Source organism: Neodothiora populina, assembly GCF_041146345.1.
Source record: "Neodothiora populina strain CPC 39397 chromosome Unknown canker_contig_1, whole genome shotgun sequence".
Lineage (NCBI taxonomy): Eukaryota > Fungi > Ascomycota > Dothideomycetes > Dothideales > Dothioraceae > Neodothiora > Neodothiora populina.
Genome location: NW_027191419.1, coordinates 581707 through 605378, shown reverse-complemented (window position 1 = coordinate 605378; position 23672 = coordinate 581707). Strand labels below are relative to the sequence as shown.

Here is a 23672-nt window from a genome sequence, read left to right as displayed (position 1 = left end):
TGAAACAAGGCAAGCGTGGAACTCTGCGAGCTTGAAACGATGAGATGATGAGATTTGTGGATATACTGCATACTGTAGCCATACCTCATATATATAAATATGATATACAACTCCCCGACTGATTGCATGTGAATTGTAGCAAGTGATCGGTTCGCCATCTCTTCTTCGCGACTTGTACTTGACCAGATCAAACCGAGCCTTTTCTGCCAGGTCCATCCCATCACATGCCCAGAAAACAGTCGGCCACCGAATAACCAACAATGGCATCCGCTGCTTCCTCAGCAGCTAGGAAAAAGATTGTGGTCGCGGGCGGCAATGGCTTTCTAGGTGCGTGTCGCAGCATTCCCGCATGACAAGTACAAGACAAGCAACAAAACTGACGTGCCCCGTGCCAGGATCCCGCATCTGCAAAGCAGCAACAGCACGCGGCTGGCACGTCGTATCCCTCAGGCAAGAACCCCCCACCTCTCGCATCCATATCCACAAGATACACAGCCCTGACCCTCCCCCAGCCGCTCCGGCGAACCAACCTGGTCCTCCGTAACCTCCTCGCCCACCGCCCCAGCCTGGTCCAAAGACGTCGAATGGATAAGCGCCAACGTCCTACACCCGTCAACCTACCGCGCGCACCTGCGCTCCGCAGACAGCGTAGTGCACAGCATGGGGATCCTGCTCGAAGCCGACTACAAAGGCGTGCTGCAGGGCAAAGAGCCGCTCGTGGCGGGTCTGCAGCGGGCTTTCAGCAGCACGAAGAAGGGCACGCAGGACCCTTTCGCGAGGACGGGAGACGAGGGCACCTTCGAGCCGCAGGAAGACGGCGGCCAGATCACTTACGAGGTCATGAATCGGGACTCGGCGATTTTGCTCGCCAAGGAGACTGCTGCTGCGGCTGCGGCCGCGGCCGCTGCTGAGGGTATCGATGGTGAGGCGACGACACGACCGACCTTCTGCTACGTCTCTGCGGCCGGCGGCGCCCCCGTCCTGCCCAGGCGATACATCGACACCAAGCGTGCGGCGGAACAGGCCATCGCGCTGAACTTGCCGAGCTTGCGCAGTGTCTTCGTCAGACCCGGTATGCTGTTCGATGCGTCGCGCGGCTTCACAATGCCGCTTGCTGCGGCGACGTGGGTCGGCGCCATGGCGAATAGTCTTGTTGGGGGTGCGCTGTCGGGCGTCATGGGTGCTGGGGGCGTCAAGCCGCTCAAGGCGGATGTCGTCGCTGAGGCTATTGTTGAGGCGATTGATGACGGAGTTACGAAGGGCCCGGTCGAGGTTAGGGGGATTGAGGAGTTGGCTACTAGGAGCTGGAGGAAGGGGATGCTGTGAAAGGCTGGGGAGAGGAAACTGTAGGAGGTTGGGACACGGGGAGTAATCGCATCCTCTGTGCTCTGTTTTTCCCGCTGATGCTTGAGAATAGTCTACAATCTCATCCAACTCTTACTTATGATACATGTTTGCACATGTTCGCTTTTCTTGCTCTTGACGTATCTTACACGGCCCCGCCTCGCCCCTTCTGAACTTCTTGCTCATGGCAGATACAACGAAGATCAAACATCCAGCGCCTTCCTCGCCCCCTCCACAACCCTCTTGACCTCCGCAGTCCCCTTCTCCACAACCTTCTCCATGGCAACCCCAATCTTCTTCAGATCATCGGGTCTGACACTCTTGGCCTTTTCCGCCGCCCTGATCTTCTTCTGCTGCGCGCCGCGCGCATTACGGATCGCCGTGTTCGCCGACTCGCCGGCTTTCGACGCCGCATTGATGGCTTGCTTCCTGGACTCGGCGGTCGGAGGCGGGATCTGAAGGACGAGCATGAGTGCGTTTTGGCCCGTCGGGTCCGGCTGGGGAGTGAGGTTCAGGCTGCTGGATTGGATCGCCGAGGTTACTGGTTTGAGGTACTTTTTGCGTCGTGTTAGTTGCTGGTTGGTGCGTGTAGCAGCGTGAAGGAATGGAGAAGGGGAGAACCAAAACAAAACAAAAAAAACTCACGTCGCTTTCATTCACGAGAATCTGCACCGTGCGGCCCTTGGGCACGACGTGGCTCACATCGCTCAGCTTGACCGTCGTCGTCGTCTGGCTCGCTGCTGCTGCAGATGCACTGTCGCTTTCTTTCCCGCTCTTGCTGTGTTTCCCTGCACTGCCCTTCTCATCATGATGATGTCCAGCACCAGCCGACGACGAAGCAGAGTGTAAATGGACTCTCAACCCCTCCAATACCTCCGGGTTGAACCGTCCGCCTGATCGCAGTTTCGACAGGTCGGACTTGAGGCGCTCAATGGCTTTGCTGATGTCGGCTTCTAGCGTCGTGAAGTCGGATGGGTCGTCTGCTGCTGCTGCTACTGTTGATGGCGAAGAAGAAGATGATGACTTTGAGGAAGAAGGAGATGTGGACTCGGAGCGAGAGGCTTCGCGCGCCGCCTTGCCGCCTTTCTTTTGCACATGGGTGGTCTGGGAGAAGCTGCGGATGCAGATTGTGGCTGCCGGGGCTAGTTGGCGGCCGGGTCTGGACGTGTCAGTCGATTCTTGTCTGCTTTTGTTGTCCCCCTCTAGAGAATCCTCGCTTCTTGTCTTTTCTTGGACATGTCCATAGGGGTCGACCCTACTTCTACAATACCAATCTACAAACGGCGAACAAGCGAAGCGGCCAGACGAAGCGAAAGAGAGAGATATGCAATGAGAAAGAAGTTCCACGACTTACTGAAACCTACACGTCCGTCGTGGTATCAAACCCGTCGTCTCTCCTACTACTCTTGCCGCGCCTGCTGCTCCTGCTGCTCCTGCACGACCATGACCTACAGCGGACGCAGGGACACAGACGACGATTCGTCTCGATGCTTGCATTTTGTGTCTTGTCTTCTCTCTCTTTTCTACTCTTTTCTTCTCTCTTTTCTTCTTTTATAATTAATGCTTGCAATCCAGAGAAAAGAGTCCACGGCTTACTTGTGGCAAGCAAAGAACAAACAAAGGTGCTTGCTAGACCAAGGCCCGAAAGGAGATGTGGAGGAGGGGGAGGATGTCAATTAGAGAATCTTAACGCCGAGCGGGAACATGCTCGTCACGTCACATCCGCCTCGATATATTCCAATCTCTCAAGACCCGTCCGTCCACTAATCGACCCAGAAAAACAATCCAAACAACGAAACTCGGAACCAGGTATATCGAAACCAGAGACATTGTCTGTACGAGGAGAGAGAGAACTGCCGAGCGGCTTTGCACATGACTACAGCATGTCGATGATAACCAGGGTCGCCCTAACCCCCTCGATAGTTCAACCGCCTTTTTCTTCGACTTTCATATCACCAATAAAGGCTGCGGGTTGTTGGGCTACCTTGGCCCGATTTATATGAATTGGCGACGTCCGTTCTTGAATTGCGCAGATAAGAAGTATCGACACCACTCATCGAACACTAGACTTTTAGAGAATGATCGACTTCAGTGTCTCTGCATCTCGCCTATTACTGCTACAAGTAGCAAGGTCGACAAAAAGGCATCAAAGACCGACGGATCTTATACATGAAAAAAACAAAAACTTGATAGAAGTAAAAGATATAATGTATCACAGCAACAGAAAAACAACACCAGAAAACTTTGCAGCTCATCATCATCATCATCATCGCTGATAATGTTTACTTCCCCCCCACCATCATCATTCCATCCATCAAAGCTCACCACAACTCGCCGCTCACTCCATCGCTTTTTTCTACCGCGAATGGAAATATGCCGGTAGAAACAAAAAGCAGAATCCCGCCCGTCCTGTCTGTCCTGTCCGTTAAATATCTCGTCATGAATGTGCCAACACTACTGAAATCTCAGCAGTAGCAGCAGTAGCACTAGTAACAGTAGCCCTTTATTAGATATGCATTGCTCCGCTTGATGTTGATGTTGGACATTGCCGCCAGCAAAAGCATTAGCAGCAGAAGAGAAAAAAGAGCACTATCCCTCCATCTCGCTGTCGTCACCTGCGTCGTTACCTGGTCCGTCTTTGACCAACTGGGCGAACGCTTCGTTCTTGCCCTCGACGTCCTCCTTGCTGAGCCCTCTCATGGCGCTGTTGTTGATGAGAAGCGTGTCCTGTAGTTGCTCTGCCCTGTACGACACCGTCGCCTCGGCTTCTTCCGCTCCTTCTTTGCCGTTCTCTCGCACCGCCAAGGGCTGATAATAATACTCCTCGGTGTTGCGCTCGAACATGAGCTTGTATTGCTGGACGGATATGCGCAAGACAAGCTTGTCGTCATATGTGCCCTGCTCGTAGCGTCTGAGCCACTCGTCCGTCCGGTCTTCAGTGTTGTCGAGGTTGGGTTCCATCAGTGGCCTGAGGTTCGCCGACAGATAAGGCCGCTTAGTGAGACGGACGTCCTCGGTCGAAGGCAGCCTGATGTATTGCGAGACATACACCCGCCATCTGTCCGCTTCGAGCAGCTTGAACGTCTCGAATGTGGGATCTTCTTTCTTGAAGACCTGGACCGCCAGCTCACATAACTTCTGATCCTGCTCAATGTCAGCAACTAGGCAATCACGAATGTCGATAGCATCAACTCACATATGAAATCTTGAAGATGTCGCCATCCTTGGTGTACTTCTCGACCTGTTTCCGGTAACTAGACTCATCCTGGAATGTGGTCTCCTCCTTTTGCCTGTCTTTCTTGAACAGCTGCAGAATGTCCCAGCTCCTGTTCTTGCCCTCGCTGCTTATCATATTGATGGCGAATCGGACCAGAGCGCTGAGCAGCTTGTCCAGAGAATACAGCTGCCAACCTGTCTGGAGGTAGTACCTGCGCAATGCCTCTTCAATGTGGACCATCTCCATCTCGTCGCGGATCAGATCTTCAAACATGTTCAGCATCTGCTTGTAGTAATTGGCGTCTTCACCGGTGTCGCTGAAAAAGTCGGTGGGTAGCTTGTCGACGATGCCCAGTTCGATGGCAGGCTTGGGCTTGAGAGCTCGCTTGACAGTCTTGTGCACTTCAACCTCGGAATGCTTCAGATTGGACAGACGCTCGTACAAGAACGTGAAGATTCTCAAGAAGCAGTAGATCTCGGTGTTGCCGTACAAGTTGAAGACATCGCGCTTGTAAGCCTGAGTAAGCAACACATCGGAATCCTGGAAAATGTTTCCGTGTAAAGGATGCTGAGTCCAAATATCGATGGCAGCGTCGGACTTGACATCCTCCATCGAGTTGATTCCATCAGCCATGTCCTCATCCGCTCGCGAGGCATTGTCAGGCGTCGAAGCGCGACTGACTGGGGTCTGACTGCCATCGTCTTTGCGAGATTTGCGACCACGATCCAACACACCACGAAGTAAGCCATCCTTTTTGCCCGGAGCCTTGCGAGGCTTGGAAGTGATAGGATCATCAAACGCCGACATGCCGTCCTCGGGTGTCTCGTGCTGAGGCGAGTCGCCGGCTCTGTTCTTGATCTGCGCGTTGAACCACTCGTTGTCTAGACCGAAGAACAAAGGAATGAATTCCCGAATGAAGGAAGTCAACCTCGGATGATCTGTCGAATGATATCTCTCCGCGTACAAGAGGACGAGATGAGATGCATCCAGTACAACTCCAGACTCTTCGAGCTTGTACTTGAGCTGTGGGCCGAGAATGAGATTGCCCTGTTGGGCCAGGCGCAGTCGCTTTTGTTCTTCGTATTTGGTCTGGATCTCTCCAACGAGAACCTTGGTCTGGAACTGACGCTTGTCGGCTTGCTTGGCATTGACGGCCTGATGATCCAGAGACTTCCAGAACATCTTCTGCGTCTGCTCACGCCAGACCTTCTCCCACTCGCGCTGTGCCTGCTTCCACTCCTCTTGCTTCTGCTTGAGTCGGTTCAAGAGAATAGGCACGACAGCGTACGGTTTGGAGTGAAGCTGCTTGACAACCTCCATGCCCTTCTCGCGTCCGTATAGCTTCATGATGATACGCTTGTGGATCGTCTCGCTCTGTCCGCCGAGACCAGGAGGAATCTCCATGGTCTCCTGCTCACGCGGTGTCATACGGAGCAGCTGCTGGGCAATGGGTTCCAGCAACTGAATGGTGCGACTGCAGGCCTCGATATTGAAATCGTAATCGTGACGCTCTTCTTCGATCTTGTGCAAGCCCTCCTCGTGAATGTTCTTACGATGAGCGATGAAACCAGAGTCCTCGGATGCCCAGGTAGGGTGAGAAGCCCACTCGTCATTGAGAACCTCGTTGCAAAGCTCGTCGCGACCACGGCAAGGCTTGAGACGTTCTCGCTGCGGGAGCAGTCGATAACTCGGGCCAAGCGCCCTGCAGTTGCTCAACGAGACTCTGCCAGTGGGTATTCTTGGTTTGTTCTCAATGGCAACGTCTTTCTCTTCGTGTCCCACCCACTGCTGGAACCAACCGAACAAATCCGGGTTTCCTCCGATAAAACTGCGAGCCTTGTACACAAGCGTGGCGCGGTCGATGAGATCTTGGGAGAACAAGTTGCACAGCTTCAAGAACTCATTCATAGTGTTCTTGTTGCCAATGACCTTCTTGGCGCGATCGAAGAAAGCAAGCTCATCGCTGGTGGGGTTGATGGTCGACGTCGGAGGAAGTGGTTCTGGCAGAGCGGGAACAAGAGTTGGAGAAAGAGGCACAACATCACCCGCGATGCCTTTGCCACCATGGGCTTGCTTTGCACGCTTGTTGGCGTTGGCGACTTGCCCATATGCATTTCCACCCTTGCTGGCTGCAGTCGCGGCGGCGTTGGCAGCAGCAGCAGCAGCAGCCGCCGCTGCGCCTGTGCCATTCGGCTCAGGCATAGCGCTACTGGCCACAGTACCCTGTCTCTCGCCTCGCTTTCGCTTATTGTCCTTGTTCACGGTAGGAGTGGGGGCGAAGTTGCCGACTGGTGGTAGGCGGTGTTCGGTACGTGGGGTTTGATGAGGTTGGGCGGTAGGTGTGTAAAATGGCTCGTTTCTGACATTGCTCATCATCACAGCATCGTCCTGCTGTTGTCTCGCGGCAGCGGCAGCCTTGGCATGAGCGGCTGACTCTGGAAGGAATTGCTTAAAATCCTCGAGCAGATCGGGAGCGGAATGAAAGAGTCTGGTGACTTGGCCGTAGACATCCTGGATAGGCTTTGATTCCCGCTGATACGTCTGGAGAATCTCAAGGAACTGCTTGTAAATGTCGGGCTGAGCAGAGAATCGGTTCTTGATCTTATTCACGTAACTGATAGCGTGGTTGAACTCGACAGGGCCCCGCTTCTCCATTCCCGGGCCCAAGGGTTGGCCGTCGGGACCGATAGCCATCTCTTGACCAGGCATGGAAGCGGGAGAGGCACCAGACGGAGACATCAGAGCCTGTCGGGGCAATGCGTCACTGGCAGCAGCGGAGACCGCGCTCTGAAGCTGAGAGACGTTGCGTTGCTCCTGCTGATGGGCAAGCGCCTGCTGCTCGCGCTGTTGAGCCTCCAGCTGCTGTTGCTGGTGCTGCTGGGCAATCTGAGCAGCGAAACCAGGCGGAGCAGCATGGCGAGATGCTGGACTGAGCATAGCAGGAGGGGGCTGGTGCTGACCAGGGGTGTAACTGCCCTCGTTTGGTCTGAAACGACCAAAGTTACCATCTGGTCCTGCTTCCTGTGAAGATTGAGGGGGTGCACGAGGATTTGACAGGGGACGCTGGGGCACAGGCATGGTGGACACAGTGGTGCCCATGGGTGTGGTGACTCTGATAGCGTTGGGGTCATCACCAGTGCCGCACTCGATACGGTAACCAGGCGGGAGGAAAGTGTTGAAGCCCTGGATGAGCTCAGGGTTGCCGGCGAAAAGAGAGGATACGCGCTCAATGACGCCAGGCGTATCTATGCTGTCGAGGTTGTCAGTTTACTGATATTTATCTCGGGCTCTGGTGCGAACGTACGCTCCACTCTTGAAGTCCTTCATGATGTCCAGAAATCTGTTATACACATCTGGATGATCTGCGAACTGGACCTTAACCTGATCGAGGTAGCTCAGGGCGTCCTGTGCAAACGAAGGATATTAGCAACTCTGCGCGCATGTAGACATAAAATGAGCGAGATGACGTACGTTGAGGATGGGCTGCTGTCCTTGGCCAACATTGCCATTCTGACCCTGGGAGTTTGGACCAAAGGGAAGAAGCATGCCGGCCTGAGAAGATTGCGCAGGCTGCGCAGGAGGCTGCACCGCACCACCGCTGAAGACGGCTGCAGGGGGCGCGGGAGGAGGCAGATGTGAATGGGGGCTCGGAGCACCAATGGCGCTGGGGTTGCCTAGCAGTCCATTCGGGCCATGCACCGTCCTGGGACCGACAGCGACGGGCTGATGGAGATGAATGTGCGCTGGCTGAGGCTGGTGTGGACCAAGATGATCCATGTGCTGGCGCTGCATGTCGCGTTCACGCTCTCGTTCACGCTCTCGCTCGCGATCGCGCTGCTGATCTCGTCGCACGGCGGCGTCCTGCTCTTCCTTGATGTGTACGTCCCTGGGATCTCTTTCTCTCGACTCGGCGAGTTCGCGTGATTGCATGCTCTGCTGCTGACCCAAGCCAGGAACACCGAAAGGCTGAGGAAGGCCGGACTGCGGCTGTTGCGGGTGTCGAGACGAGGGTTGATTTAAGCTGGACAAGCCGCCGAGGCCGTGAGCTGGTTGGTGATATGGAGCGTATGGGGAAGCTGTGGGGAGTATTTAGCATCTTTGAAAGAATACACAAGAATGACGAGTGTGTCTTACCTGAGGGTGGTGGAAGAGAACGCGGGGCGTTGTGAGGGGAAGGCTGAGCTCCTGAATGCGGTCTGTTGCAGTGAAGAGTGTCAGCGGTACGATAGACAGACAAGTAGGGTGAAGCTGGCGACAGTCGACGAAGAGGAAGAAAGGAGGGGCGTAGTCAAGACATCCGCCAGAGTAGTAGAGCAGACGTGGCGATCAGATCGTCGTCCCTCCACACCGACTCATGCTCGAGGAACAAGACAACAAAGCGACTCCTGAACATACCCAAAGCCAGCGGCCTGTGAATCTCTCTCTCTTTCTCTCTCTCTGTCCCTCTCTCGTTCTCTTTCTCTCTGGTGATGCTGCGGATTTGCGCCGTGTCCAGGCGGCCAACCGGCGCCGTCCCGATGAGACGAGTTCATGTGAAGCCCCAACCAGATGTTGGGATGTCGTCTGTGCCTTGCTTGAAGCCCACAGAGTGTAAAAGAAGGATGGCCGAAGGGGTGGGACTCCTTGTCGATGTCTTGTCTTGACCGATCTCTTCCTTGTCCCTTCTCTTGCGTACGCGTTGACTCCTCTTCTTCGCGCCTGCGCTATGCTGGATGTGTCCGAAGGATCAGGTGTGTTCCCAGACACGAGGGGATTACCAGTGAGCCTGCAGTCAGAGTAGATGGTAGGGAAATTCCAGACTGATCATGCTGGACAGACGAATGTAAGGAGAAAAGGATAGTAAGTGACGGGGATTAGATTGTGGAGAGTTTCGGAGCAAGTCTGCATCAAGATGCGAACAATGGGAATCTAATCAGGGCAGGAGCCGTCGAGCAAATCTGGGGTAATCAAAGATGACATGACCCAAGCGTCGTCTGCCAAGAACTTCCCACTCTCTCTTTCCGCCGCGCACGCACACGCACACAACGCACTTTTATGATGTACAATATTTGCATAACTGACCTGGAGAACAATAATTACAGAGCACCACACAACGACTGACATTGCGCATGCAATAGCCTGTTGTGGTAGACCAATACCTACCTTATTGTGGCAAATCAATATCAATACAGCTATGGAGGAGAATAGCCATTGTCCATGCCATTACGTACCTTTTGTAGCTGTACCTATTGTAATTCGAATGTGTCCGAAACGTCCCCTTGTTGCGATAAACTTGCGTCGAATGCATCCCCTCCTGTTGTAGTCAACAATCAGTGCATAACACTGCTCCATAGACCAGAAAACACACAATTCCAACCCATGCCATGCCTTGCCTTGCCTTGCCTTGCCTTGCCTTGCCTTGCCTTGCCGTACCATGTTCACCACCAACGCCTGTTTTCGTGCTATGCAAATTCCATACAGCCCAGCGCCTTGTATTTCACATTACTCTCCATCTCCCTCGCTGCCGAATCCTCGGAAATGCTGATTCATGTCTTCTGGCTCGTCGGCTCCGCTGAGCTCTCGTTCACGTCTGTTGAACGCCTCGGCTGCAGCCCCGAGTCCGTTCTGTAAATCATCAAGGAGTCTGTCCAGCTCTTGGTCGACAAGGTCTTGGTCTGCCATCTCGCCCAGCGCTTCTGGGTCTGGTGCGAGCACGCGAGGGAAGATGGGCATCCTCATGCTGCGACGCGGCTGATAGTACGAGTCAGAGTCATAGCCGTTGCTTGTGGCCATCGTCGTCGTTGTACCACCGGTCCCTGCTCGAGCTCGACCGCTTCGCATGTCAAGGTCGCCATGTGCGCCATCATCCATGTTGTGGCCGAGCGCCGACACGCTGCGCAAAGGCCTCATCCCGGCCATCGGGTAGTCTGCATCGTCTTGTTCAGGCATGTGCACTCCAGTCGGACCAACACTGTCCACGTCTGTGTCGTCAAACGAGTTCATCCGCGAGTGCAGACCCATCATGGGACGGGCAGCAATCGCTGAATCGTGCAGATCATTCATCAGCTGTTCGCGTGTGTGTTCGGTCAGCCTACGATTATAGTCCCGTCCCCAGTTGCTGTCGACAACGTCTGATGACGCCGTTGATGAGAGCGAGAAGCCACGATCTCTACTCAAACGAACAATTGACTCGGTGCTGGGCCCACGAGAGTGGATCGGGCGATCGCCAAGTATGGATGGCGCAGCCAGCAGCTGCGGTTCAGAACGTGATTGGCGGTGGGAAGACCTCTTATTCTCTTCTTCCATCACTCTGTCGACGTCGGCGAGGAAGAAGGGGTTCCGTCGTGTCTCCGTCGATCCAGCCAGGCTGACGGCTGGGGAAGCACCGTGATCGTTTCGGTGCATGGTCATGGTGTTGTCATCGTCCAAGTCAAAGTTCACGTCGAAATTCGGTCCAGAAGCCATGTCGAGATCGATCATGGGCGTAGAGTCACGGACGCTCCTCGTGTCGTTCTCGCTGGTGAGTGTTATTTGTGCTGGCGGGTGCAAGAAGTCCTTGAACTGTCCTATCGGTTCAGTTGCAGTCCTGGTCAGCATAGGTCGAAAGCCCGGGTTGATGTCATCTTCACTCTGTGCTGGCGGAAACGTAAATTCGTTGCCTGCATCCACTGCCGCCTCAGAGACCTCAGCTGTAGCAAACGTCCAGTCTTGAGTGCGACGACTAGGATTCTCCGTGGCAATCTCACTGAGAGGGAAAGACCAGTCTTGGGTGCGGCGATTCTGTGGCTTTTCCGTCAAGGAAGTCTCACCACCCCAAGGCATCTGCCAATCGAGTGTTTTGCGATTCGCATTTTCGTTGGCTAAGGGCTCCGGCATAGGCTCTGGCTCGGGATCCGCGCTCCAAGGCATCTTCCATTCTCGCGTCGCACGTTTACCGTTTTGCGCATCAATTGTGAAATCGTAGTCTTCGTTATCGTCATCATCTGCAAGAAGCGAGGCGCGTGGAGGGCGGGCTGCCTTCAAGGTGGGCACATCACCAAAGTCAAAGTTGAAAGCAGGCTGCAAGTCGAGCTCGGAACCGCCCATGTCGAGGTCGATGAGTGTCTCGCGATTAGCTGCGCCGTTACTTGGCAGGTTCCTCAGGGGTAGATCCGAGAGAGGCTGCTCATCGTCTTCGACCGGCTCGTTGTAGTCGTAAGGCGACGCATCCGGATCGAAGAGTCTCTGCATCGACTTTTCACCTCTTTTCGCCTTGATGTCTTCTTGGACCTCCTCAAATGGTTTGTAGCCCCTGGACTCCACCGCAGGAACTCCTTTGTCATTTCCTGCTTCAGGCAACGCAAAGTCTGCTGTATCTACGCCAAGCTGGCTGTATCTGTGGGCGAAGTCTTTGTTGAAGCTCTCAGTCGTGCTAAAGTTCCAGTCGTCAAAATCACCTTCAGACTCCTCTGAAAGTTGAGGCGCGGCTGCTCCGTATGGGTTAAATAAAGATGCACGCTGTCCGCCTTTTTGCTCCCACTGTACGTAGCGATCGATCATCTGTCTCAGTGAGTTGGTGGGATACTGCTCGTAAGTGTCCGCAATGTAGTGATGTTCTAGGATCTGTCGAGCTGTCGGCCGCTCCTGTGGGTTTTCTTTTAGGCAGAAGGCAACAAAGTCTCGCAGGTCCTGGGAAAAGTCACCGTCACCTAAACGTGGGGCTGCCTTGAGCACCGTCCGCAACATTGAGGGATGGAACTTGTGGTTTGGGGGCATGCCTGTGGCCATTTCGTAGACTGTGCAGCCAAATGCCCAGCAGTCTACTTCGGTGCCGTAACCTTCTTGCGAGTCGGGTTCCATGCTATGCATCTCCGGTGGCATCCAGAACGGGGTTCCTATTATGGTAGAACGTTTGGACGTCTGACCTTCCATGACTCCGGCAACACCAAAGTCACATAGCTGCACGTCACCCTGCTCCGAAATCAATATGTTGCCACATTTGACATCTCTGTGAATGACACCCGCTTCGTGGACATATTTCAGAGCCACAGCAAGTTCGCGCGCGATTGGGATGATAAAGTGTTCCTCCAGACCTGCGCCGCTAGGAACTGCCTTCATCAAGGTATGTACACTGCCGCCTGGGCAATAGTCACTGACGATCCAGAGCTGAGAATGGAGATCGAAGGCTTCTTGGATGTAATTGATGTTCTTTGCCCGACTGTCCTTTAGATGCTTTAGCGTACTGACTTCCTTTGTGAAGTCTGCTATCGCTTCATCTTTCTGTGTGTTATCGAGTCTGTAATCTAGATCATCGACATCGATGATCTTGACGGCCACTACCTCCCGCGTATCGTTTCTCTCACTATAGAAGCTGTTAGATGAGCTCGTACTGAGGTGAGAAGTGCGCATACTTACCACTTATACACTCTGCCAAACGAGCCCTTTCCGATGAGTTCAAGAAAGGTATAGTCTGGTACTGCAGTACCCGTTCGAGAAGCACGCTCCGTGATCATCTGCATCATATCCTTGGCATCTTGGACTTGCTTGGACTTGGTGCCGACCGCAGAGAACGGATCGAGACTATCGGAATTCATTTTGTCGAAAATGAAAGGGGTTGGTGGGGTTCAGGCAGAAGTGTGTGATGAGATCAGATATGAGCGAGACCTATAAATCAACTGTCAAAATTGCTTGCTCAAGATCTTAGACCGACTATGTCCAGGACGGCGGTCTGGCGACATTGTTTATCATGGACTGTGTGTCTAGCGTGAACCGCAGACAGACGCGGCTGTATCCTGCAGAATGAACTCGCCACCAGACATATGGTGTGGTGAGATACCAGCTCTGTCTACCGGATGTGGTCTGCTCCGAGCCCACCTCTGGTGGTTTCTGCAATGAAAGGGACCAAACACAGCGCAGGCTCGGAGTGGCGAGATCTAAGGGAGACGCTTTATAGAATCAAAAAGTAAACAAAGACAGTAAGCACTTACGATATCGAGCAGTAGAGATGTAGCGAATTGGCGGGAGCTATAACGAGCGGACTGGCCTTGTTCTGTGAAGCATCAGCGAATAGAACATATACCATAATAGCAAGTCTCTTTCAATGCTTGAAGAGCCTCTAGTCGAATTGTGCATGCGACGCACGAGATCCAGGGACACATGCTTAGTTAAGCGGTGTAATCCATAAACAAAAGAAAAAATGATGTATTACTCACGTACCAATGCAATATAAATCCCAGACCAGACGGGAAATAGAAAGAGATGATTCCCTAGAAAGAAGAAGAAGAAGAAGAAGAAGAAGAAGAAGGACAACGACCCTCTTTTCTTTTTTCTTCTCCAATATCTTGTGACTTGCTAACACACAGCAAAGCAACAAGACCTAAATAGATGCATCTCTGGTGAGAGAAGACGACCAAAAAAACACCCAACGAGCAGCTGCCACCACTACCACGCCTTTGGAGATTCCAGGATGATCGCACACGGACACAGTGGTTCAGCAACAGCAACGGCAGAAGAGCAAAAGTCCTGTCCACAATGTTAGCTTTGGGGATGCTTGGTTGTGGCATTATCCGTAACAAGTAATGTGGCTTCTTACTTTCTTTTAGTCAAGGGCCGTGTATACGCAGAGCAAAAAACCAACAACTCATGCGAGACCTCTGGAGAAACAACTCGACGTTTTGACGTGTGGATTTGTTACTACGCCCTGCGGATCGGTGGGAACTTTTTGCGGCTCTGTTGTGTTATTTCTGGGCGGGTTCGAGCGAGCGAGCGAAGCAAGAACAGCTGCAGTGCAGTAATTAGCAGCACACGAGTTGGCCTGGGCCAGCCCTGGACGTCGGTCGGCTTTCTCTCTTCTCGTACTCGTTCAAGTTAGGACGCGGGCGCGGCGGCGGGTGAGCTAAAGTCTGCAGTGCAGTGACAGCAACAGCAGCATTAAGGGTTCAGGTACGGAAAGTGTTATTCTGGGGGGGGGGGGGCGGCGGCGGAGGGGCTTGCTTGTGTTGCTTGCCCTGACTGACGACTCTGACCCTGAATTGACGTCGGCAATACTGGGTCCCGATTCTCATATCGGGTTAAGGTTTGAGTGCAGATGTCACTGTTTTGTGCGTTTTGTGCGTGTGCGGACGGGGACTAAGTACAGGGTATGCCACCAGGTCCGTGTGTTCACGCGACGGTATTTTTGTACAGGGATGAGGTGTGAGCGCGGTAAGATCTGACGTCAGTGATATCTCACCCTGCAGCTTTGCCAGAAACGACGTGCGGCAGCAGTACTTCTGTACAAGCAATATGGCGAGCAAGAAGTGGATGATAATGTGGTGACTTTTTTTCGCCTCCTGCAAGGCTGGCTGTGAGAGCTAGCTGGCCAGTCTGTGTGCCCCCGCAATGCTGATCTTTGTCCCTGTGAGGTGCTACGCCAGAGTGATAAACTTGGAAAGTTGTCAAGGTGGAGAGTGGTCATAGTAATGGTTTTCTAACCATCGATCGGTACATATCGTCGTGCTTCTAGACCATATCCACTTACAAGTACCTCTCTTCTACCTTACTGTAAATCAAGTCAGGAAAGGCTTTCTGTATCCGACACATTTATACCCTACATACCAATTTCCAAATATACCAAAAAACAGAGCCAACAACTCCCTATCCAAACCACAATAGCTAAACAAACAACAACTCAATCATGTCAACCCGAACCCAACCCAAAAACCAGCCCCTCTCAACCTCCAAAGCCCTCGTCCCGACCTCCAAATCCCTCACAAAAACCCCCGCCTCAGCAGTAAAGAAAACAACCCCCTCATCAACAGCCACAAAACCAAAACCCAAGACCTCCGCCCCAGCTCCAACTGGCAACTGGGTGAACCAAAGAGTACAGAACACCATCGCGGGCGCCGGCTCCGCAGTAGGCAGCGTAGCCTACGGCGTCGGCAACGGTGTATCGTCGGTCGGACGCGGAATCGGGAACAGGTAAGACTGACTGACTGCCCTGCCCTCTTCCTTCCCACCTCCATCTCCACCAACTGACGACAATGCTGCGAAAACAGTATTGCCTCCACAACGCGCTACTGGGGCCAGGGCGTCGCGGGCTACGGCAACGATATAAAAGACGCCGTGCGCGCGGGTGGGCCCAGAGTTCCTACTGCTGGAAATCCCCTGGGTATTGGGGGTATGGGCTCTGCGAAGGGATTGCTGCCTGGCGGTAAATTGCTTGCTGGGTCGGGGGGGAATGTGCATGCCGCGGGCAGGGGTAGTGGGAGTAATCCGCTTGGTATTTGATGGGGGAGGGGGTTGTGATGTCATGGAGATGATATTGGGGTGGATGGGTGATGACGGCAGAGAAGAGAGGGACGAGAGATCTATGGGGGTGTCTTGTTTAACGAGTATGGATTTCTTTCTTTGGGAACGGTGGGATAGCAAGTCGGTATAGTTACGAAAATCGCAGACATGATATATGAAAAGAATACCACTACGACAAATCGATAGATATAAAGCTCTGGAACCTTGATCAACTCAATTTGGATCATGACATCTCCGGTTCATTTAATTTCTTTATCCCACGCCTATATGCCAAAGCTAGAAAAAGCTAGAATATTGATACAGACCAAAACAAGACCATCAAGTCGTACCATCCCGTATTTGGATTTTCGCCCTTCCCATATACCTTTGTCCCTTGCAAGCCATTGCTGCTGACGAGGAAAACGAAACAATGCACAGCCATGCGCCTGAAACTACCCATGCTTTGTAGATATAACGAAGGTATGGCGGAAAAAAACCCTGGACCCATGTAGAACACCCCTTATACCGCTTCCAACCACACACTATAAGAACGAAACAGCCCCTAGCACACTCATAGCGTTCTCCTGGAACGCCTTACCAAAGCTGCAAACCATAAAAGATAGAAATAATAGAAAACGTACCCTGTGAAACGGAACAATTCAATACGGTCGGCAGAAGGGAACTGAAAAGAAAAAGAGGGTATCAGAGACACAGCTGAGACCAACGCCTGACTTGTACAGCGGCAAAAGGACGGACGACTCGATCAACTGCTGACCGAAGCCGAGTCATCAACCTCGAGGCCACGGACGTCGTTCTCTTCCTCATCATCGTCGTCGTCGTCGTCGTCATCATCACCCTCGTCGTCGCTGTCGGAGATGTCGCTCTCGTCGTCATCTTCATCGTCATCGTCTTCCTGCATTCCCGGCACGTTCCTCCATTCCATATAATCGCCGTCGAGCCAGCGCTTGCTCTTGGGTAATTGGTATGGATCGAATGGAAAGAAGGCGTCGAGCTGATGATGAGATTCGCCGTGTTTGTTACTAAGCGTGGTCTCTCTTCTCCCGGCTCCCATATCGCTTATGCCGCCATTGGTAGACGACAGAGACGAGAGAGAACGGACAGACGAAAGACGCAGACGCTTGTTGGTCTCCAGCAGGGGAATGACGTACATGAAGCGTAGATGATTGGCGATGGTAGCAAACTGGTTGACGATCATCGGAGAGCAGACCTTCAGAGGGTTCAACTTCGAGTAGATGGCTTGTGTGAGTGTCTCCTTGATGCCAGGCATCCATTCTGGATCTCCATCCTCGAAGATGTCGTAGTCTTCGAGGTGATCTTCATCGCCATCGTAGACGATAAAGTCCCTCCACCTGAAACAGAAAATGTAAAGCATGGCCTGGGCGGTGGCGTAGAACAAAGTGTAGCGGCGGAGGTCAGGGCCACGACAAGTGGGATCGGCCACCCTGCGCATCTGATCGAGGTGGTTCGCCAACAGGACAAAGATGTCGCGGATCAGGTGTTTGGAGATGCGGGCTCCACGAGCGATGAAGCTGGCCAGGTATGCGGCGGCGGAGACGGCGGCATGCGAGGCGACGCCTCTGCCGAGGGCCATCTGGACGAGAACAGCGGCAAAGCGCTCGGCATAGGATTGTGAAGCCTGAGAGAAGTGAAAGATGAGGAACTGAGTGTGACGGGAGCGGAAGGTCGGCAGTACGAAGGTGGCGAATTGCGACAGCAAATGCTCAAAGGCTTCATTCACTTGGAAGATCTTTCCCTCGGCAAAAGTGGTAGTGTAATGAGCAAAGAGCAGATCAAGGACGGCGTCCAGCTTGGAGACGGTGTCTCGAAGTGCTCGGATCTGCATCTCTTCGGGAGTGATGCTAAGTTCACTCGAAGTGACGGACTCGTTGTCGCTGTCATCAGCATCTGAGTCTCCGGCACGGACGTCGGCGGACAGCCCAGCTTGCTTTCCCGCCAGGACAATCTTCTCATCAATGTCGTCGTCCAGCTCATCAATCTCTTCTTGTACCTCGACGTCAACCTTGACCAGACGCTCGGTGACAAGAGTAAGAATCTCCGCCTTGAGCTCCGGAGCATAGTCAACGACTCTGAGCGCACTCTTGACGTAGCCGACATAGGACTGGCGTGTGGCCGTGTGATGGTTGGGAAAGGCGGCGCGCAGCGACTCGACCAGAGCACTACTGGCTGAAGGAATAAGACGGAGAAGGTAGCGCAGGGCATTATGCAGACGAGGCGTCATCTGCTGTCGACTGACTTGTGACTCTCCAGGAATGCGGCCGAGCGAAGCGGGCAGATGGACAAAGTGACGCACGATTCTATCGAGGATGGATCTCATGTATCCCGGCACCGCGACTCCGAGAGCTCCCAGAAAGCGAACGTAGAGCGCCACGAGGGAATCGTCCCTGCCCATCCAGTTGACATCGAGAATGGCGACTACGAGGTTAGCGCAGGCCTTGAGATGCCCCACTCGACCGACGAGGGCGATCATGTATTTCTTCAGCAGCGAAGTGCTCGGCTTGTCCAGGCTTGACTCGTCCGCCTCGCGCACTTGGCCGTCAGGACCGGTCGAAGTGCCTGCACTCACAAAGACCATCCTGAGCTGCTCGTAGGCCGTGTCGTCTTTGTCAGCGCCTGAACGATGGTGGCCATCGAGAGCGCTGCGAACCTCCTCCTTGACCAGATCCAGCGGTTTGGACGACCAATCATCCAGTATGCGTACGTCGACTTTATCGTCGAATGCCACCTTCAGTCTCTTGCTCTGTGTCGTCGAGGGCATTATTACTGCGTCCTGTCCTTGTCTCGGAGTCGTTGGCGGCGACGACAGGTGGGAAGCGTCTCTCTTCAGGCTCTTCTGAGGCAGAAACGCTGGAGGAGCCATGGCGGCGGGGGCGCTGACGACGGGCACCATTGCAGAAAAGACCCAGCTTTATCACAGTTTGCTGGTCATGGATGAGCAAGCCGGAGATAGACGTTGAAGTCTTGGATAGATGAAAAACGATAATCAAAGAGTGTCGCGTGAGGTGTATTGCATCAGAACGCACCTTACTCTTTTCACCCTCACCAGAGAGAAAAATGAGGCAACTGCAGACAATCCCGAGATCCACTTCTGCCAAGAATCCCGGGGGACAGCAAACTTTCTTAATTCCGAAATGCCGAGTCTTATCGCGTCGACGCGTCTCGCCCGTCGTCATTTCATCTGGCATGAAACACTTAATTACTGCACCAAGGCGATTAGGTATTGTAGCTGATGATTATCTTACCTCGGCAGTACGCAGAATGACATGACAGTACACACTCAAGCTTGGACGGCGTTATTCAATGAACTCAGATACCTGACAAAAAACACAACCTCTATATTTCGCCTTCGCTATGCTAAACTCCGTCTTCAAACTTGCAATTTGTACACTCTCTCGACCCAAGCTGACTACTGTCCACCGCTCATAACCGGTACCCTCACTGGTAACGGCGCCACTGTTGTTGCTGCTGCTGCTGCTGTCTCAGGTCGTTCTGCTGCGGCGGATATGATTGACCCCCGTACACTGATTGACCTCCGTAAGACTGCTGCTGCTGCTGCTGCTGCTGCTGTGGCTGGGCCGCATATCCCCAACCTTGCCCTCCACTCATCGAGTACATCGACGCTGGCCTGCTTCCGTACATGTTGACCGGCTGCTGCTGTTGCTGCTGTTGGAGCTGCATTTGGTACACCTGAGCTTGCTGTTGCTGCTGAAGCTGTTGCTGGTACGCGAGCGCTTGGGCTTGTGCTTTCTGCTGAGCCTGTAATTGCTGCTGATAAGCTTGAGCTTGTTGCTGCGCGATCTGCTGTGCCTGCAACTGTGCTTGCATTTGCGCTTCCATGTCCGCCTGCACCTGCTCTTGTTGTCGCCGCACTATCTCTTGTTGCACCATACTGCTTCGCATGCCTTCCTTGATTGCCTCTTTCTCACGCTCGCGCGCTGCCACGGCGCCGATGAGTCCAGGTGCTTGGCAGTCTTCCATCTTGTTCCTGTCCTTCCCGGTCAGGCCCAGCATCGGAGAGCCGGTAGCCCGGGCTACGTGCATCTGCTCCCGGGCCGAGAGATGTGGTGCTTGAGTATTGACCAAGACATTGCCCGGGCTCGGCGGGTTGAGATGTGCGCCAGCGGTGCGAGACTGAGGCCTGCCAGGCATCTGGTTTGTCCAGTCACCAGACTGGACACGGCTGAGCGGCGGTGTCTTGCTGGTCGCCCGCAGCTGCCGACTCCAGTCTCCGGAAGGAGGGCGGCTCAATGGTGGCGTCTTACTCGTTGACCTCAACAAGTTGGTACTCGACTGTCGTCGTTTGTGCGACGAGATCGCCCCGGGCCGAGGCTGTCCCCATGGTTGCGAAGCTATGCTAGCGCGATGTTGCACCCACTGCTCCGGAGTGAGACCCTCATCGAGCCCCTCAGTAGGAGTCGATGCAACGGGTTGCCAGGCAATGCTTCTGCGGTTCTCTTTCTTGCGAGGGGATTCAAAGTATGAGCTGCGTCGTTTGTCCATCATCGAAAGCCTTGACGTAGATCGTGCTGCAGCTTGCTCGACGGGTGCTTCTACTTCACGAGGCAGTGACCCAGGCGTTGTCATTGACCCGCCAGTGCTAGGTCGTGCATTCGGCTTATATATCAGTGTTGGACCAAAGTCGATCGTTGGGTATTCAGAAGGATTGATCTTCTCCGCCGGACTGGCCCGCGCTGGGTCAAGCTCACTCATTGTCTGCTCCGTCGGCACAAGGTCTGGGTTGCCGACGGTCTTGAGTTTTCCGGCTCGTGGCCGATTGACAGGTTTTGGTGGAGGAGAGACGGCCTTCTCACTAGAGTAATCCACTGACTCGTCGTCTTCGATGATGGGATCATCCTCTGGAACTGGGCTTGGCGAGCGGAGGGAAGCTTGCGCCAGCATTTCTTGCAGGACTGCATGGTCCATCAATTCATCTCGCAGACTTCCCGTGTCTGAGGGGGAAGGAGGATCATTGATCAGAGCAGCGTACTGTTCTGCCGGATGAGGCGACAAAACTCGTGATGGTACTGGTTTACGACTGATGCTTCGGTGGCTTGATGGCGACTGTAAGACGGGGCTGTATGGAGCTTCGTTGCTGGGAGTTTCGACATCCCTATGCGTTGGCACTGGTGGTGGAGAGCCATGATCGCTGCTCCCATAGGGCGGATTGGGGTTGTAGGGCGAGGCGGGGATGGTCGTCAAGCGTGCATTGTATGCAGATGAACCTGCGTATCGGTTTACCATCCCTTCATTGAGAACAGAGGCGTCAGCGGGCTTTCTCGGATGATGATGATTGGCGACATTAGCTACCTCTCTCGTGTCTCTTCCGTGGCCCATTTGCCCTTCGACCATCTGGGGAGCGTGTCCCGTTGCATCGGCGAGTTGATGCAGTGTAGCTGCGTCCATGGCAGAGTTTGCTCGTTGCAGTGCGCCTTGTGGTGCAAGGGGTACCTTGGCAGGCTTAGAGTTTGGTGTGTGCTCGAATCGCGGCGGCGACTGTACGGGGGCAAGGCGAGGCGAGTCGGCCTGAAGCTTCAATTCTTCGAAACTCTGCGTGGGTGGTGTTTCTTCGTAGGGTTCTGTCTCGGACAAAACGCGCTCGAGCCCGTGTGTTGGCCTCTGCTCACCATAAACACCACCATGTAGTGGCGGCTCTGGAGGATACTCGTCGTATTCGTTGGGAATGCCGTATGATTCGTAAGCGAGGCGAGAAGGAGTCTCTGACTGGAAGCGCTTGTAGCCGATTGCATCAGATGAAGAGCGCTGATGACCACGAGAGGGACTGGATGCCTGAGCAGGGGCGGTTCCAGTCCTTCTGGGAGGAGCGAACTGGATGTTCTCGTTCACCGACACTGGCGAGCCTCGGCGAGTTGTCGGCGACGATGACACGCCATCTTCGCTAAATCTTACCCCGCCGCTGCGGCCAAGATTCAGACTAGTTCGACTTGTCAAAGTGCTGCGGCGTGGAGATGCTCTGAGATCCACAGAGTTCATACGATGTGATGTGAGCTTCTTCATTTCTGATCTCCACTGTCGTTCTGTCCAGTTCTGGCTGCCTTCTGTGTGGATCAGACCAGAAACATCAAGGATGTCCAAATAACCATAGCGTCGATCTCGTGGCATGGCAAACATGAGTCCGCGCTGGTCGAGCGTCTCGGCAATCAAGCGGCCCGGTCTTCCATAAAGAGCAAAGGTATCGAATACCGGAAAGAGGAATCGCAGCATCATCTCGAAACCGGTCACAGCAGGATGCACTTCTGGCATGACGAAAACGAAACCTTCGGTTGTAGTCTCGGGCTTTGCATGGATCGTGATTTGTCCCTCGATCTTGACCAGGGTTGACTGATCGATCAGCGGCTTCGACTGGGGATAGATAGCGTAGGCTGCGTAGGCCTCGGAAATAGTGGCGATGGGCCGCGTCTTCTTCGTTACCTTGCGCGTGTCGTAGAATTTGATATCACCCTTGGGTACGACGACCTTGCGATCGTATGCATCGCGCTTCTTCAGCGTCTTCTGGGCCTTCTGGTACTCCTTCTCATCAGGAGGCGTGATGACGCACCAACAGCGCCGCCACGGCGTGCCAGCACCGAAGCGTACACGTGCCCAATCCTCGCTCTTGAATTTGGACCTTTCCATAATGACGCGGATGTTGTTGAGAAGTCTTCCTTTACCTGCAATGAGCGAGCCCGTGTAGGCCTCCTGGAGGGTGGCGTGCTCGTAGATGGCAAGACGGATGCCCGCCGTCCACTGAGTGAGTGAGTTCAACGAGTTGAAATGCAGCAGGTAGCGGTTGTTGGCTGCAGTCGATATGCTGAGGACGTTCTGGAGAGTGCCGCCTGCGGAGCCATTCATGGGTAAAGACTCAATCTGTCTCAAAAATCAGATCATTCGCGCTAGAGGAGCTCGTCGCCGGGCGGACGCAGTAACTCTTACCATTTTGATAGATGCATCTCCGAGATTGACAAAAGTGGGTACAACCTCGCCCTCTTCGCCAGCTGCATCCAGGGCTGCAGCGTCCCATAGAGACAGCACGGTGCCGACAAGTTGGGCAAAACACTCGTTCCATACTCTGTCTGCACTCGGTCGGCCTCCTGCAGATTGGTTAGCGTACACTCTGCAGATCAGACATTGCATAAACGCATACTTGAGTCCAGATCGTGTAGCTTGAGGAAGTAGCCCTCCTGATACAACTTATTTGAGTGGCTGTTGAGGAAAGTGAAGATGGGTTGCAGTTCAGGCAGAGTATCACCAGCGATGTCCATCAGGGGTGGCTGATAGGTTTGAATCATTGACATGGGTCGTGATGCGCGAGACTCTGATCGTGAGTCTGACCTGAAGCGCTGCTGGGTTGAGGGGGAGGGGGAATCCTTCGCTGATTGGTCCAACGCCGGCGAGTTTGACGCTGAAGATGACGAGGTGTCGATGGCGATTTTTTTAGATGAAGGAGGGTATTCTGAAGAGACAGACCTGTTCTGGTCTTGTCCGAGATGTTTTGGACCTCCCCATGCCGACATGAACGACAACACTGCAAAAAGCATGTAAGGGCGTTGCTCAATACGTAGATTATACCTTGGCTGTTGAAACGAACGTACCACGCGACCTGGGCATCTTCGCCTCTATCTCCGCACAGCTTTCCTTGAACTAGTGCGTTGCTCTGTGAAATTTCCCTACCGTCTTCGAATGAAGATGGAGGTTGATGTTGTTGTTGTTGAAGACTGTAGTCTTGGACTGCGGGAGATGTTCTACTCCTGGACCCGTGCAATGTCGAGAAAGATATTATTAGCGGATGGCCTAAATGATTAATGATACGAGAATGCTGCGGTAGCGCTCTCTGGCGGATGATGACGGG

General features: G+C 53.7%; 7 protein-coding genes across 7 annotated transcripts; 2 read left to right on the top strand and 5 right to left on the bottom strand.

Annotated features, from left to right (window-relative positions):
• Window positions 1–260: 260 nt before the first annotated feature.
• Window positions 261–1326, top strand: AAFC00_000170 (uncharacterized protein; the record flags this gene model as incomplete). The annotated part of the gene is made up of 3 exons (XM_069340976.1): window positions 261–327; window positions 396–450; window positions 513–1326. 3 exons carry the CDS (start codon window positions 261–263, stop codon window positions 1324–1326), a joined length of 936 nt encoding a protein of 311 aa, XP_069196376.1.
• Window positions 1327–1547: 221 nt separating this feature from the next.
• On the bottom strand, window positions 1548–2841 carry AAFC00_000169 (uncharacterized protein; the record flags this gene model as incomplete). Its single annotated transcript, XM_069340965.1, has 3 exons — window positions 1548–1898; window positions 1990–2503; window positions 2699–2841. The coding sequence occupies 3 exons, from the start codon at window positions 2839–2841 to the stop codon at window positions 1548–1550; spliced, it is 1008 nt and encodes a 335-aa protein (XP_069196375.1).
• A 1092-nt stretch (window positions 2842–3933) lies between these two features.
• Window positions 3934–9093, bottom strand: AAFC00_000168 (uncharacterized protein; the record flags this gene model as incomplete). Its single annotated transcript, XM_069340953.1, has 6 exons — window positions 3934–4488; window positions 4541–7811; window positions 7866–7966; window positions 8033–8637; window positions 8696–8757; window positions 8957–9093. The coding sequence occupies 6 exons, from the start codon at window positions 9091–9093 to the stop codon at window positions 3934–3936; spliced, it is 4731 nt and encodes a 1576-aa protein (XP_069196374.1).
• A 949-nt stretch (window positions 9094–10042) lies between these two features.
• Window positions 10043–13113, bottom strand: AAFC00_000167 (uncharacterized protein; the record flags this gene model as incomplete). The annotated part of the gene is made up of 2 exons (XM_069340941.1): window positions 10043–12881; window positions 12935–13113. The coding sequence occupies 2 exons, from the start codon at window positions 13111–13113 to the stop codon at window positions 10043–10045; spliced, it is 3018 nt and encodes a 1005-aa protein (XP_069196373.1).
• Window positions 13114–15194: 2081 nt separating this feature from the next.
• On the top strand, window positions 15195–15787 carry AAFC00_000166 (uncharacterized protein; the record flags this gene model as incomplete). The annotated part of the gene is made up of 2 exons (XM_069340927.1): window positions 15195–15478; window positions 15556–15787. 2 exons carry the CDS (start codon window positions 15195–15197, stop codon window positions 15785–15787), a joined length of 516 nt encoding a protein of 171 aa, XP_069196372.1.
• Window positions 15788–16550: 763 nt separating this feature from the next.
• AAFC00_000165 (uncharacterized protein) lies at window positions 16551–18716 on the bottom strand (the record flags this gene model as incomplete). The annotated part of the gene is made up of 1 exon (XM_069340915.1): window positions 16551–18716. One exon carries the CDS (start codon window positions 18714–18716, stop codon window positions 16551–16553), a length of 2166 nt encoding a protein of 721 aa, XP_069196371.1.
• Window positions 18717–19261: 545 nt separating this feature from the next.
• On the bottom strand, window positions 19262–23431 carry AAFC00_000164 (uncharacterized protein; the record flags this gene model as incomplete). The annotated part of the gene is made up of 4 exons (XM_069340905.1): window positions 19262–22690; window positions 22757–22914; window positions 22968–23348; window positions 23416–23431. 4 exons carry the CDS (start codon window positions 23429–23431, stop codon window positions 19262–19264), a joined length of 3984 nt encoding a protein of 1327 aa, XP_069196370.1.
• Between the last annotated feature and the right edge of the window lie 241 nt (window positions 23432–23672).